The sequence below is a fragment of the Mercenaria mercenaria genome, chromosome 2, assembly GCF_021730395.1.
Source record: "Mercenaria mercenaria strain notata chromosome 2, MADL_Memer_1, whole genome shotgun sequence".
Classification (NCBI taxonomy): domain Eukaryota; kingdom Metazoa; phylum Mollusca; class Bivalvia; order Venerida; family Veneridae; genus Mercenaria; species Mercenaria mercenaria.
In genome coordinates this window covers 16,120,414-16,136,037 of record NC_069362.1, presented here as the reverse complement: position 1 = coordinate 16,136,037, position 15,624 = coordinate 16,120,414, and the positions used below count along the sequence as shown (strand labels likewise).

Sequence of the window (15,624 nt, the reverse complement as noted above, 5' to 3'; positions counted from 1 at the left end):
ATGCTGCTTTAATCTTTTCTACTGTGACTCACTGTCAGTAGATGAAGCCTAAAAAATGGCCAACCGTGATGTTCACACCTAAATTAAAGAATATGAAAAAATTACGTATCAGACTTTAGCAAGAAATTTGACGTTTAAGAGATAGTTGTACCACATAGGTATAACGTTTGCTTAGTAAATTAGCAATTTTTCAGTAGTTTGGGTCTGGCTTTTCACCAGAGGTAAACACACGTTAATGATTTCATAAAGCAAAATAAAAAGCAGGTCTACTTCAATACATTTGAAGTTACACACTTATAAAAGCTAGACATCTATCCTGTGGTATTCAATGCCAATACACTGAATACATGATTAGCATTAAACTGCTCATATAGGGTGGAAATAAATTTTAGGTGGTATAAAAATAACAAAACAAAAGTTCAATAATATAACTGTTTTCATACATGTGAACAAAACAAGATTGCATCAAACAAATTTACACAATAAATGTCCCAGCATCAATAGCCCCCTACCAGAAGGGGCACATAACTTTCAACAAATGGAATAAGGTATTAGTTGCCACATCAACCACAATAAATATAGATGTAGCAAAACATAAAATGACTGCACATTAATTTTGTCCTACTACCATAAACATATCTATCTAAATGAGAACATCTCTTATATCCAGAATTTTATTTTGTTTTATGTTAACAATTTGTTTGTTTAGGAACTACTGTTTTAGTGTTTCGACAAAATAAAAACCTGCTTATTCTCAAAAGTGCTAACAATCAAAATAACATGCATAATTTTTTTTGCTCTTTGCTGCAATAGCAACAATACTTTTTGACAAAGCAACAAAATTTAAAATAGTTCATATTCCCCACAAAGCACTCATTATGAACGCCACCTTGTCAGAGGAAAGAACACGCCTTGTTGAGGGACTTTGGCTTAAATACAACTGTCACATGAATTATAATATTAAAGCAACACAAATCAAAACCTAATCATATCACAAAAATATCACAGACGTAAGGTTTTTTCATTTAAAAAGTTATTCATAAAAAATAAATATATTTGCTCTACTACCTTAATGTATAAAACCTTCCAATCACACATGCCCCAGTTTTATTCACACAAGTTTATATCTTTTCGTTCACTTAACTACTTTAGGGTACACAGACCCTTTTTACTGGAGAGCTTTAATCTACCTATAAAGTTTCTACACAGCTATTTTGTAACAATACAGTTATAACATGTTACATATCAAGAGAACTATCAGTAGTATTCAACCCTAAGTTAAATGAAGAGTTACAAGTTACTGAAATCTTACATAAATAGTCTCATCTCAAACTGACAGTGTTTTAATTCAGAGGATTTGGGTAGCACACCTTTGATCAATTCTGCAAAGCAATGTCATATTAGTCTCACCATGAGAAAACCAACATAATGCATTTGCAGCCAGCATGGATCCAGACCAGGCAGCGCATCCGCAGAGTCTGGTCAGGATCCATGCTGTTCGCTAACGGTTTCTCTAATTGCAATAGGCTTTGAAAGCGAACAGTATGGATTCTGACCAGACTGCGCAGATGCGCAGGCTGGTCTGGATCCATGCTGGTCGCAAATGCACTATGTTGGTTTTCTCATGGTGAAGCTCAATAAATGTGAATCAGTTTCCATTACTGATGACAATAAACAAAATTTGAATATCAATTCTATTCCTTTTCTTGTTCTTTAAAGCAACTGTTACACAAAATCAGAAAACAAAGATTTCATCTCATGTCAAACACAGGACTCAATAAATAGTCCCTTCTTCACTATACCTATCATAACAATGTATACATCTAGGTTGGTTAGACAATGACTCATAAAATACTTTTAAAGTGAAAACATCTTAAACATATAAAGACTAAAAATAAACATGGAAATTAAATACCCTAAAATCTCACAAAAAGACTTAAAAATAATTAAAGTAATCAAGATTATTTTAAAATCAATTGTCACAATCTGTGTCACCCAAGTAATATACATTTTGTAATTATAAACATTTAATGTTATCCTGAATATAATGTGTTATAACACCATTTTAACCTTTAATGCATAATAATGCTTACCATATATCACCATACACATAAAAGTTTTTATACATTGAACTGTGTGTACCCTTGGCTTAACTGAATTCAGCTGTATAAATTCAAATGCAGACAGAAAAACATTTTACAGGAAAAAATGAAACAAATTACCTTTTTTTAAATTTGTCTTTGAATTAAATTTAAATATAATACATCTGAAAATATTCTTGAACTTTAAAATGAACACTTTCTTAATGGATTAACTGTAATTTTAACATGTACAATGATTCTGTTTAAAAACACTATCACTTTTTAAAATGTTAAAAAATATCTTATGACCCAAATTTCAACCAAATATCTTTACCATACAAAACGAGCTCCACCGAGCATGGCAATATACACTGAAGTGTTATATCAGAGGAGGTTAAGAGCAAAATTTAAAGAACTAGACTGTTGAAGCCTAAAGGACAGGAAAAACAAAGGGAAAAAATTCTAAAAAAAATTCTAAGGGAAGAAATTCTAAAAAAAAATACTAAATCCACAAAAAATAATATTCTAAGTCCACAAAAAAATCCTTACCAGGTACAGGTATGTCAAAATACACCTAAAAATTTGAGGTACTTTCCATGTTGTACCACAGAAAAGTGGTCTAGGTTTTACCCTATAGCCAATAATAAAAAAATTAATTATAGTAAGAAACAAGAGGGCCTTGAAGGCCCTGTATCTCTCACCTGACCTAATTCTAACCCCTGATAAGTTGGAATATAAGTTGGCCTTGATTTTATTAAGACAAACATTTCTTACTTTTTGACCTGGTGACCTAGTTTTTGACATACTTGACCCAGCTTTGAACTTGATTATCATTCTAACCAAGTTTCATAGAGATATTATCATAAATGTGGCCTCTAAAGTGTTAACACACTTTTCATTTGATTTGACCTGGTGACCTAGTTTTTGATCCCATCTGACCCAGAATTAACTTGACCTAAAGATCAAGATTAACATTTCTCAAAGTACAATAAATATTGTAATAAAACTTCTAAATCAGTTTCAGTTTTAAATCTACCCTACGGTGGAAAGTTTTTTTGTACAAATTAATGTATACATGGAATTCAGAATATTAGATTTTATTACTTAAACTAAAAAAACCTAAGGTAAAGCTAACATTAACTATCAGTTTTAGTCAGTTTGTATTTCAATGCTAGTGTTACATTCCAGACCCGCCCATTGCCCACCAACTCCAGCCTGTTTGCATACATGTACATCGTACCGAAATCCGAATCCCTGTTGTTCTCCAGTACTCCTGGTAATGCCATATGTAGGATGTTTTTCTCGTCAAAGGCCATTCCACCACTGTGATCATGACCGGAGAGGTAGCATAACACACTGTCACTGTGCTCGTGAATCTCGTGCAGGATGTCAGGGGCGTTCCAGCACAGGCAGGAAACATCTGTAGCATCAGCATATACACCACAATGACCTTCAACACAGAAATAATCATAATGTTGTATGCAAACATGTATGTACAGTATAATATACTGATTACTTGATTTCAGCCATTTTATCTTTACACTGTTAAAAACATCTAGGGTAATACCAGCAGGGAACTTATTCTATCACTGGACATGGATTAAGTACAATATGGTATGATAATGGAATATATCTACCATCCATGGGTATTCTATATAGCAGTCTGAAAAGCCAAAAAAAAAATGCCATAGACAAAAAAATTTGGTATAAAGGTAAACTTAACTATTAACTGGTCTAAAATGAAACTTTGGTCAATATCAATTAAATGGAATTGTTGATTTTTCCCCAATTAAAGATCTGAGAATTTTACCACTGAAACGACTGGTGCAGTCTGTTTCATGCAAGCAAGTTACATAGTATAAACATAAGGAAAAATAGTACAAATGAATCTGACTTAACTTTGACTTTAAACAAATTTACCTAGCAAAATCCTTTGTAGGTACTGATTGCCAGAATGCAAACACTTTTACAGTATAGCAAGTAAAATGATTTACCCATAATTATCACATTCTGCCTCAACTTCTCAGCCTCCTGTAAATTTCTTCTCATCCAGTCTATTTGCGCTTCACTTGTTGCACCATTAAACCTGACGAACCTTCTTCTATCTCCGACCAAACCTTCTCCAGAGTTCTTGTCTGTGTTTAGATTGTTAGCCATGTATTCACCAGCCATTTTAAACTGTTCCGAATCAGGTGGACTTGCTAGCATGCTTATCTCATAACAGTCTAGGGCTATAACCCTGAGGTTAGGATGTGGTTCACAAGTGTAGTATACTTTCCCTGGAACTGGTGTACTGTAAGCCGTATTTCCTGAATACAGACTGGACTTTAATAAATATTCCCGAGAGAAGTTATAGTATTCATGGTTGCCCCATATATGGTAAACACAACCTTCAAAATTAGATAAAGAGTTCATAACATCAGCTAGTCCTGATTCTGAAGTGTTTTGTCTTTTATTAAGACCGTCAATAACATCTCCTAGCTGTAACACAAACTGGGGCTTTTTCTGTGCTTCTTTGTTCCAGAAAGTCACCGCTTTGTCAAGCATTTTTAAAGCTGTTCTGTAGTATCGGCGATTGGTTTTGCTGAAGTTATAGCCATCATCTGCATCAGCATATTGGACATCAGCAATTACTCCAATTGCAAGGCATGGTTCTTCTACTCTCCTTGTCTCCATTCCTGAAATATACAACAAAAGAAATATAATTTATATACATGTATCAATAGAGAATTTTAGATTTGGATTGTGCTCATAAATAGCTGAATCTGTTTTACTGTTAAAGCAACTAAGTTACTGAGGGAAATCATCTATAAAATTTCATATAGATATATTCAATAAAACTATGTCTCCAATCCAAGTGAAAGATTATAAAAAAATATTTACAAAAAAACTTTGTTTTAACGGCAACATCATGTCAGCTTTATCACATTTCCCCCGCATTTACCTTATACACTTGTAATATAGTACAGAACAGTAGATACAAGGAATACCAGACCTCTACACTTAAAAATAAATCATATAAAAATTAGGCAAACCTGATCGCCAATTAAACAAACTGTGGAAATGATGGTTGTAATACTGATGTACTGTTTTTTTAACTGTTTCTCATACACACCCAGTTTCAAAGGCAAACTTTCATATATCGGTCTGGTATTATAATTTATATCCTGGATACATCAACTGCCCTTCCTCAAAAAATTTTACAACCAAATGTCAAGTTTACAATCAATTCCCTAATTATAACCTCATAAATTTTCACAATAAAATGGTAAGTTTAAAATCAAATCACTAAAATGTTTCTCACTGTACAGTAAGGTCCTTCTGGCCGTAAAATTGGAAAGAATTGTGAAATAAAGCCTTTTATGCTGCTTTCTCCTTGATTCGATGCCTCTTAAATCTTTTAGAGGTGTGCAAATTTTTGTAAACCTGTTCAATTAAATAATTTTTGTTTTTTGTTACAAAAATATTTGCATTTTACAATGGGCAATAAGAATTACAATGTTATCATCTTTTATATGTACTTTTTTGCATGAGACTGAAGGAGGTGAAACTCCACATCATTTTAAAACTTTCTCATCGATTCGAGCCCTCTGTTTGGAAGGTCATTAAATGTTTATGTTTGCATATTCTATTTCCATAAAGCAAATTTCTATCAAGTTTGACTTCTTGTTCACTCGTTACAACAGTCGAAATATGCTCGGGGTGCTTTTAATTTGAAATTTGGGCTCACAATATTACCCACTATGTAATTTCCTTTTGAAATAAGTAATTTTAGATGCAAAAATTTAAAATAGGTATTTCATCAATTTTTCAGTGGTTTTATGACTAATATTTTCCAAGGAATTTTAAAATGTAAATGACACACGTTTCTGATGGAAGAACATGCTACATGAGCATGAATTTTACTAAAACACAAGGGCTCGAATCGATGAGAAAGCTCGAATTGACGAGAAACAGGCATAAAATTCCCTAACTGCATCAAAGCTATTTTTAACTGCCACGACGTACAAATTACATGACACACCGTCTATTTACTAATCGGGTTAGAAGAAAAACATCTTTTCTCAAATTACACGTTTGCTTTGTGACATCTGAAAGGATAATTTCTATTTATGAACACTGTAAGAAAAATTCTTGAAGTTCAACTTTTTTTTAAGTTGATATGCAAACAGATTCTCTCAGTCTTATAATTTCAGTCTTATATTCGTTCTCAAAAATTGTCGACCGCAGTTCGGTTTCTAATTACCGGCAAACAAAGGTGTTAAGCATTAGATCATTGCATGTTGATGTAATTCACAATCGATTTAAAATGGCCTAGGCTATCTGTGCAAATGATAGTACTTATTTTTTTTTTTCGGCATGACCGTCGTGCTGATTATTTCCATTATTGCTAGTCCAAATAATAGGCCATTTTACGACAGCGTGGTAACAATTGACTGTTGCTGTCCCATCCCGGCCAAACATATTCTGCATATTTCTGTTAGGAAATCCCCAATGAAATCTATATTGGAAAGCTTTTCTGGTACATGATGTACATGTTTTTGTAACGATTACCTCTGATAATGTAAAATGTTGACATTAAGGTAGTTCTGCACGTTTGATAAACCAGAAGTGATGGCATGACGCCATTTTTCCGGAAAACGTAGAATAAAGACTGGATTCGGCGTAGGGAACAGAAAATCATTTTATGAATTAATTGCAACCTGTGAGTAAATTTATTACAATGGTACTGTTGCTATATTGTAAAGTCAAAATATGATACAGCGAACTTGCCCATTCCGAACCAGTTTTTAATTTTTTATCGTTTTACTTCGTCAAGTTTATATTCTAAATATAAATTTCATTTTAAATGCTGGACAAATATGTCACGATTAAAATAATGTGAAAAGAAATTCGAAACAAAACATTGTTTGTAACAGATTTCTGTAATTGATCAGACTGGTACTGTGCGTAAACCGGGTCATACTCACCTATTCCGAATCACGACAAATGACCTGAAATGGTTTTCTTACTACTATCCACAACAACATATAACTACCATCTTGAATCGAAAACTGAAATTATTTTAAGTCAGGAATAGAAATAATCGCATTTAAGGCCAATTAAATGACTAAAACGATAGGCATGACATCCTTCTTTGGCATTATTGAAATATTCTGTTTTAAAACAGACATGTGGACGGTCTTGTCCTTTATGTGAATTAAATAGTCACATTGTATAATAATACCTCCGCCTTTTTCTTTAACATCTGGTCATGGGTAAAAACAATAACATAAATTAATATTTTGGACACATTGAATCGATATTTTTTCTGCAATCTTTAAACAACGTGCAGCAGAACAGAACTGAAAATATGTGATTCGGAATAGGCACAATGTATGCCATCTATATTTCCTCTTTAGGCATCTCAATGGACAATTTGTTTTTAATGTGGGATATATGACTGGAAAGAGCATAAAATTTCCTTCTTTTTAATCTCCCTTCCTTTTCATTTCATTAAAAAACTAGAACGCAAGCGCTCTTTGAATCTGACATTTTTGTTTACATTCGTCAAATTTCCACATAAGAAAAAATATAGCATTTGGACAATGTTGTAAATATGTATTATGTAAGAATAACTTGAACATTTACCAGCAATTAATTATTAGTTTAATGTATTAGATATAAAACCAAAACATAGCTTACGGTTTTTCTTGACGTATGCGCGACAGCTGCTTGAAAAATTGGAAATGAGTCAATTTACAGACTGGTTCGGAATAGGCAAGTTCACTGTATTAAAACATATCACATGTTAAATAATTCAAAATAACGTCCTAAAAGTAGCATGAAATGTCGGGTTTACTTTAATCATGGTCAAATATCTCAAAAATAAGCACACGGACCTATATATTTTATTTGATCAAATTATAGGCCATGTCTTTATTTACAACTGTGAGAAGTTTCATCAAAATCTACATTGTAGAAAAATTTCTATTCCGATTATGTTAAGAAAGTTATGATTTTCTCATAGACTCTCATTATGAAATATTGTGTGAGGTCCCTATTTTTCAAATCAGTCTAGCAAAAAATCAAGCACACCACCCTATCTTTTTTATTTGCTTAATTTTCTAGGTATATTCTGAAGTTTTGAAAAATCAGTGTTTAATCAAATTCCACGCAGGGCCCTCGTTTGCCGATTTTTGGGGCCGAATTTCGGCCACGTTCCCCCTCGAAATAGTATATTTTTTTCCCCCAAGTATAGGAAAATTCCCCCTCGAAAGAAAAAAAATTCAAGAAAAAAATCGATACCCAATAGTCTTAGGAGCGTCTCGTAACTTAATGGGCCTGATAAAGTTTTACTGATCCGTATAATACGCGCGTTTTTCAGTTCCCCGGATGCGTGTATGCAAAGTTACTTCCCTTTGAAAAAAAATGTTGCATAATGCAAAATGATACCGTAAAAAGATCACGGATGCAACAGGGGCGAAATGCACAAAGATAGATTTGCTTTTTAAGCAGCATGCCCTCAAAAAACAAATACTGTCACGGACACCGCTGTTTCACCAGGGCCAGACATGCACGATCAGGTAGATACGATGAAGGGAAGCCCTGCTCCGGCTGCTGCTGAGACAAATTATGTCCGTGGATTCTGCTAGTGCTACCGATAATGACGATGACATTAGTGTGAATAATTTTATATTAAACTCTGAATAATTTTTGCTAAGAAATATTTGACCTCAACATTAGTTTGATATCTGTAATACTCAATTGACCTTAATTTAAGGGTTTATGATCAGGTGTCATATCTCCAGAATGAATTCCCCCCTCCCTTGAAAACGACGCGAAATTCCCCCCTCCAAGGGCCCGGCCCCAATCCCCCAAAATGTAGAGAGGGCCCTGCTACATTGTAGAAATAATTTCGATCCAAACGTGCAGAACTACCTTAAAGCATAAAATTGCCTCACTGACATTTTTTTAATGTAATATTTTGTGTTTTGTTTCTGCAATTGAGTTTCATCGGCAGTCCGCTGTGTATTGAAGCCGGTGTCAGGTTAGATATCTCCTGGCACCTGTTTACACATATTTCCACAGATTTAAGTCTCTTTTTTTTTTAAATTATGGATTATATTCAACCAATCTGAAGTTTCTTCTGGAATATTAATATTAATTTATTGGAGCAAGTAAGTTTGACCGGTATTTTATAGGGGTGCGTATCGGTCAAAATGATCGATACGATATTTGTATTGATACAAAATGATCGATATTCGATATGTCGTATGATATTTTCAAACAGAATAATAACAGAGTACAAGACCATTATAGTAATGCAATATGAACTTTATTACTAGTGTTAATTAATCACTGTTAAGGTCTATCTATTCTGAGACAAAATCACAGGTCTTGGATACATTTTTCTTTAGGAAACAGAGGCAAGCATATTAGAATTGTTGTTTTACTTTTTTATGCCCCCGAAGGGAGGCATATTAGTTTTCAACTGTCCGTCCATTCATTCGTTTGTTCGTTAGTTAGTTCGTTCATTCATCACAACGTTAACTTTTTGCATGAAGGCACTTTACTCACAAACCACTGCACCCAGGACCTTCAAACTTCACATGCTGATAGTACTTATTGAGTATACCACCCCTACTGACTTTGGGGTCACCAGGTCAAAGGTCAAGGTCACAGGTGCCAACGTTAACTTTTTGCATGAAGGCAACTTTGGGGTCACCAGGTCAAAGGTCAAGGTCACAGGTGCCAACGTTAACTTTTTGCATGAAGGCAACTTTGGGGTCACCAGGTCAAAGGTCAAGGTCACAGGTGCCAACGTTAACTTTTTGCATGAAGGCAGTTTACTTGCGAACCACTGCACCCAGGACCTTCAAACTTCACTTGCTGATAGTACTTATTGAGTACACCACCCCTACTGACTTTGGGGTCACCAGGTCAAAGGTCAAGGTCACAGGGGCCAACGTTAACTTTTTGCATGAAGGCACTTTACTCGCCAACCACTGTACCCAGGACCTTCAAACTTCACATGCTGATAGTATTATTGAGTACACCATTCCTACTGACTTTGGGGTCACCTGGTGCAAAGGTCAAGGTCACGGGCCAACGTTAACTTTTTGCATGAAGGCACTTTACCCGGGAACCACTGCACCCAGGGCCTTCAAACTTCACGTGTTGATAGTACTTATTGAGTACACCACTCCTACTGACTTTGGGGTCACCAGGTCAAAGGTCAAGGTCACAGGGGCCAACGTTAACTTTTTGCATGAAGGCACTTTACTCGCGAACCACTTCACCCAGGACCTTCAAACTTTTCCTGCTGATAGTACTTTATGAGTACACCAACCCTACTGACCTTGGGGTCACCAGGTCAAAGGTCAAGGTGCTGTGGGGGCATTTGTCACCATTAGTGACAGCTGTTGTTTAATGAACTGTTTTGAAGAAATAACTAACATCTGATTCAATATTTCAGAATGGTATCTTTCAAAATGACATGAGCTTCTCAATTCAAACGATAACAAAAGGTGTGATCATAGTCTTTTTGTTATGATCAAATAGCCAGCAATTAGCATGTCACCTCTGTCAATTTTGTTGTTCACAGTTTGATCTTGGTTAAAGATAATACTTGATCTTTAATTAGTATCATAAATTTTGTGATTTATTAATATTTCTTTAATCAAAATACTTTAAAATTTATATGAAATTAATTTTGTTTGAAAGAAAATTAGACCATTCGATCTTTTACGGAACATAACGGCAATCTTATATTTTAGCGGTGACAGTTAGCGCGGAGAGTAGTTTCCGTTTACTAAAATGGCGACCATCGAAAACAAACTTGTTTTGAAGGCCTAACTAGACTAAGGTGGCAGGGGAGTACAGATTTGCGAATTCCACATTGACGTGTGGGTACCAATGTTGAAATATCGATAGAAATCTCGTTTTTGCTTATTTTTCTTTGAAACTACTATGGACTATTGCAGACACTATAGACTACATAAAGACGACCCTCCGGTCCTATGCACCTGTTGCTTTCCATGCCAGATGTAGTGAAAATTGGCCAAATCACCCAAAATTTATAGACCAAAATTAGCCTAACCGGGCCTCACTTTGAACTCTGTCATTCATCCATTTTGTATTTTTAAATCCAATTTCGTAGCATATATGTATAGTGCGAACATAGATGCATACCCAGGTGGTGTGGAATGTGTCTCCCAGCCACCACTTTATTTCCCTAATCTTCACTTGAAAAAAAGTGGATGGATAACAGCCGAGCGTCAGGTCGACTTTTTGTTCTGATGTTAATGTTTTAGCCTCAACCGGAAGTACGGAGCTAGGAATTTTAAAACACCCACCGTGTAGAATCATTAACCGTTCCTCATTCCCCAGATATATTAAAGAATTAATAATGATAAATAACCAGTAAGATAGATATGCCTTTATATCTACCCTGTCCTGTTTATACAGAAAATCGACCGGGGCCAAACTACGAAACCGCTCCCCTGCCACCTAAAGGAACCAGCGTTGGAGCCATCTGGTCTAGTCGCGTAATGGCTGCCAGGTATTTGAACACTAATTTTTCACTTGGCATGGCAACAGAGGTCTAAATTGAGGCTAGTTTTTGTTTAAATTCCATTGTGGATGTATTGTTGATATTTTGGTAGGAAAAATGGGACAGCAGGTTGTATTTGGTGAAGTCAAGCTCAATTTTAGTATGAGTAGTACTTCCAGGTCACAGCAGTGTGATTTTGATGTCAGTTTACAGTAAGTAAATGTGACCAGAGAAATCTCTCTTAGAAGATACATGACCCATACTTTTCTCTTCATTTTATATCAGTTTTATCATAACTCTTTAAAATGAGTTAAGGATTTGTTCTCTGAAATGGGTCTAGCTATCTTTGGTAGCTCTTTGAAAAAGGTCAATTTTTATATAGAATATATAGGGAAAACTATTCAGGCTATTGTGACCTGAAGTTAGAAAATCGTCTATACCTGTGTATAGTCTGCGCGTCGACGATTCGGGGGTGGTCCCGGTGGTAAAAAAACTGCGCATTATACATAGGTATCTGCGGTTATGAGGCCATTTACCATGTAGTTAGCTTTCTATCGATATTTTGATCGATACAGGAACGTTCAATCCAATGTATCGAACCCAGAATACTGGTATTTGATACATATTGAGAACCGGTACGCACCCCTAGTATTTTATGACTTTTTTTGGATTTCTTAACATCTTCATTTCTCTAACAGTAAAATGCAGATACGGATGTTAAAGTCCTAGAGGGATGACAGGTATGAAATAACAGATCATAAAATAAGTCATCCTGATAAGCCAAATAAGTAAGGCTACGTTATCACGGGACGATCATGCCTGGAAAGTAAACATACTTGTATACATACGTAAAATTTAGTTTTTCTGAAATTTTATCAGATCCCCATAGACCTGATTTCTGGCATGCACTTTTTGGCAAATTTACAACATTAGACATCAAGTGATTACGATGCCTATAACTATTATGTTGAATTATTATACTTTCTTTTTTGGTTCATTGAATTAAACATAACATGAAAAGTAAATAACACAACATTAAGGAATAATAGTTATCTTATTAAGTAAGTAGGTATTAGTTTTCTGTGTAGTCTTAGGATTTATATTTGTTCAGCATTTGATGAAATAATTGATTGATTTGAGTAATAAATATGGTATGTAATATTATTACTATACTATATATACTATATTACTATGCATAAAATTAGAATTAAATTCTTTCTTTACAGGAAAGGACCTGAGATCGAGTCAGTGTCAGATCTTAAATATTTGCATTCTGTTACAGCATGTATTTGAAGGTAATTAGACTGTTCAAGATGTTCTATATTTTTAGCGAACAGTACACTGGATCATTGTTTAGCAATCCAGATCACTGTTGAACACCCAAATAATTTATATTATGTCCCTTTGATGTTTCTGCTATACATGTCCAAGAAGAGTTACATTTCCTTGATCACTATGAAAATATTAAATGCTCATAACGATACGCTTCTGGTTAAAATAGTGTAAATATATTAATTGACTTCATACCTAGATGTTTTGGATGTTTTGAAAAAATAGATACTATCTCTACCATGTGTACACAACATCTCCAACAGTTTCCAATCAGTTAATATGAAATATGGTATACTGCAAGAGCATGAAGTAGAAATGTGCATTTATTTGAAACATTCATATCCAATTATTATCCTCCGCTGAAGTCAGAGGGGATATAGTTTTGGTGTTGTCCTTTCGTCCAAAACCATATCTATGACATGGTGTGGAGTATTTAGATAAATGTAAACTGCTGTAGGGAAATGCCACCCAGGGGTCATATGTTTACAGTCTTGTAAATTTCTAAAATTGTTTATTACTGTTTGCAAGCTGTTCATAAAAGCAAGTTAAAGGCGTACACTAGAGTCTCTGTATATGTCAGAGATGGGTGAAATTTTTCCCAGTGATATAATTTCTTCAAATTTTGGATGTTGAAGGACAATCATCCAGGAACAAAGATATGCAATAAAAGTCATAGGTCACCAGTATTGAAAAAGAGTTAACTGCCCGAAAAATGATGTTTTCTCATATACAGAGACCCTAGTGTTAGTAGCGTATGCCTACAAGATAATGGCTTTCAAATAATTGCCACAGAATTGACTGAAAAAAGTCTGCTGTATTATGATAATTGTATACATGTATAGTAATTACAGGATATATTTCATGTATAGTAATTACAGGATATATTTCATGTATAGTAATTATGTCTCCCCCAGGAGACATATTGTTTTTGTCCTGTCCGTCCGTCCGTCCGTCCATCGGTCCGTACGTCACACTTCATTTCCGAGCAATAACTGGAGAACCATTTGACCTAGAACCTTCAAACTTCAAAGGGTTGTCGGGCTGCTGGAGTAGACGACCCCTATTGTTTTTGGGGTCACTCCGTCAAAGGTCAAGGTCACAGGGGCCTGAACATTGAAAACCATTTCCGATCAATAACTAGAGAACCACTTGACCCAGAATGTAGAAACTTCATAGGATGATTGGTCATGAAGAGTAGATGACCCCTATTGATTTTGGGGTCACTCCGTCAAAGGTCAAGGTCACAGGGGCCTGAACATTGGAAACCATTTCCGATCAATAACTAGAGAACCACTTGACCCAGAATGTAGAAACTTCATAGGATGATTGGTCATGAAGAGTAGATGACCCCTATTGATTTTGCGGTCACTCCGTCAAAGGTCAAGGTCACAGGGACCTAAACATTGAAAACCGTTTCCGATCAATAACTAGAGAACCACTTGACCCCGAATGTTGAAACTTCATAGGATGATTGGTCATGAAGAGTAGATGACCTCTATTGATTTTGGGGTCACTCTGTCAAAGGTCAAGGTCACAGGGGCCTGAACATTGAAAACCATTTCCAATCAATAACTAGAGAACCACTTGACCCAGAATGTTGAAACTTCATAGGATGATTGGTCATAAAGAGTAATTGACTCCTATTGATTTTGGGGTCACTCCATCAAAGGTCAAGGTCACAGGGGCCTGAACATGGAAAACCATTTCCGATCAATAACTAGAGAACCACTTGACCCAGAATGTAGAAACTTCATAGGATGATTGTACATGCAAAGTAGATGACCCCTATCGATTTTGGGGTCACTCCATTAAAGGTCAAGGTCACAGGGGCCTGAACATTGAAAACCATTTCCGGTCAATAACTTGAGAACCACTTGACCCAGAATGTTGAAACTTAATATGATGATTGGTCATGCAGAGTAGATGACCCCTATTGATTTTGGGGTCACTCTGTGAAAGGTCAAGGTCACAGGGGCCCGAACATTGAAAAACATTTCCGGTCAGTAACTTGAGAACCACTTGACCCAGAATGATGAAACTTCATAGGATGATTGGTCATGCAGAGTAGATGACCCCTAGCGATTTTAGGGTCACTCTGTTACAGGTCAAGGCCACAGGGGCCTGAACATGGAAAACCATTTCCAATCAATAACTTGAGAACCTCTCGACCCAAACTGTTGAAACTTCATAGGATGATTGTTCATGCAGAGTAAATGACCCCTATCGTTTTTGGGGCCACTCCGTTAAAGGTCAAGGTCACAGGGGCCTGAACATTGATAACCAGTTCTGATCAATAACTTGAGAACCACTTGACCCAGAATGTTGAAACTTCATAGGATGATTGAACATGCAGAGTAGATGACCCCTATTGATTTTGTGGTCAGTCTGTTAATGGTCAAGGTCACTGTGGCCTGTTCATGTAAAATCATTTTTTGGAAATAACTTGAGAACCACTTGACCTACAATGTTGAAACTTAATAGGATGATTGGACATGCAGAGTAGATGACCCCTATTTATTTTGAGGTCACTTGATCAAAGGTCAAGGTCACAGGAGCCTGAACAGTGACTTGAGAACCACTAGGCCAAGAGTGTTGAAATTTAGCGGGATGACTGGACATGCCAAGTAGATGATCCCTATTGCAGCCAACCATCAGTGTCGCTTTGATTTTTGCTCC

At 35.6% G+C, this 15,624-nt stretch overlaps 2 protein-coding genes across 4 annotated transcripts in view; one reads left to right on the top strand and one right to left on the bottom strand.

Annotated features, from left to right (window-relative positions):
- Positions 1-418: 418 nt before the first annotated feature.
- On the bottom strand, positions 419-5,460 carry LOC123563371 (manganese-dependent ADP-ribose/CDP-alcohol diphosphatase-like). 3 transcript variants are annotated; one of them, XM_045356126.2, is made up of 3 exons: positions 5,386-5,460; positions 4,076-4,759; positions 419-3,531 (listed from the first exon to the last, which is right to left on the bottom strand). In XM_045356126.2, exons 2-3 carry the CDS (start codon positions 4,755-4,757, stop codon positions 3,218-3,220), a joined length of 996 nt encoding a protein of 331 aa, XP_045212061.2. In that variant the 5' UTR covers positions 4,758-4,759; positions 5,386-5,460; the 3' UTR covers positions 419-3,217. The 3 variants fall into 3 exon arrangements, with proteins under 3 accessions (XP_045212061.2, XP_045212063.2, XP_053386803.1); XM_045356128.2 differs by having other exon boundaries at positions 5,326-5,400; XM_053530828.1 differs by lacking the exon at positions 5,386-5,460 and adding an exon at positions 5,117-5,317.
- A 637-nt stretch (positions 5,461-6,097) lies between these two features.
- LOC123563370 (bifunctional heparan sulfate N-deacetylase/N-sulfotransferase-like) overlaps positions 6,098-15,624 on the top strand; it is a 52,797-nt gene continuing 43,270 nt past the window's right edge. Inside the window, exon 1 of the mRNA XM_053524625.1 lies at positions 6,098-6,202. The gene's annotated coding sequence lies outside the window, so the exon portion shown is untranslated. The remainder of the gene's footprint in view (positions 6,203-15,624) is intronic.

Excerpts from the sequence above, each read along its gene's own strand:
- LOC123563371 (XM_045356126.2), bottom strand. The coding sequence starts at position 4,757 with ATGGAGACAAGGAGAGTAGAAGAACCATGCCTTGCAATTGGAGTAATT. Across the intron at positions 3,532-4,075 it reads GCAGAATGTGATAATTATGG|GTCATTGTGGTGTATATGCT; the intron begins GTAAATCATTTT and ends TCTGTGTTGAAG.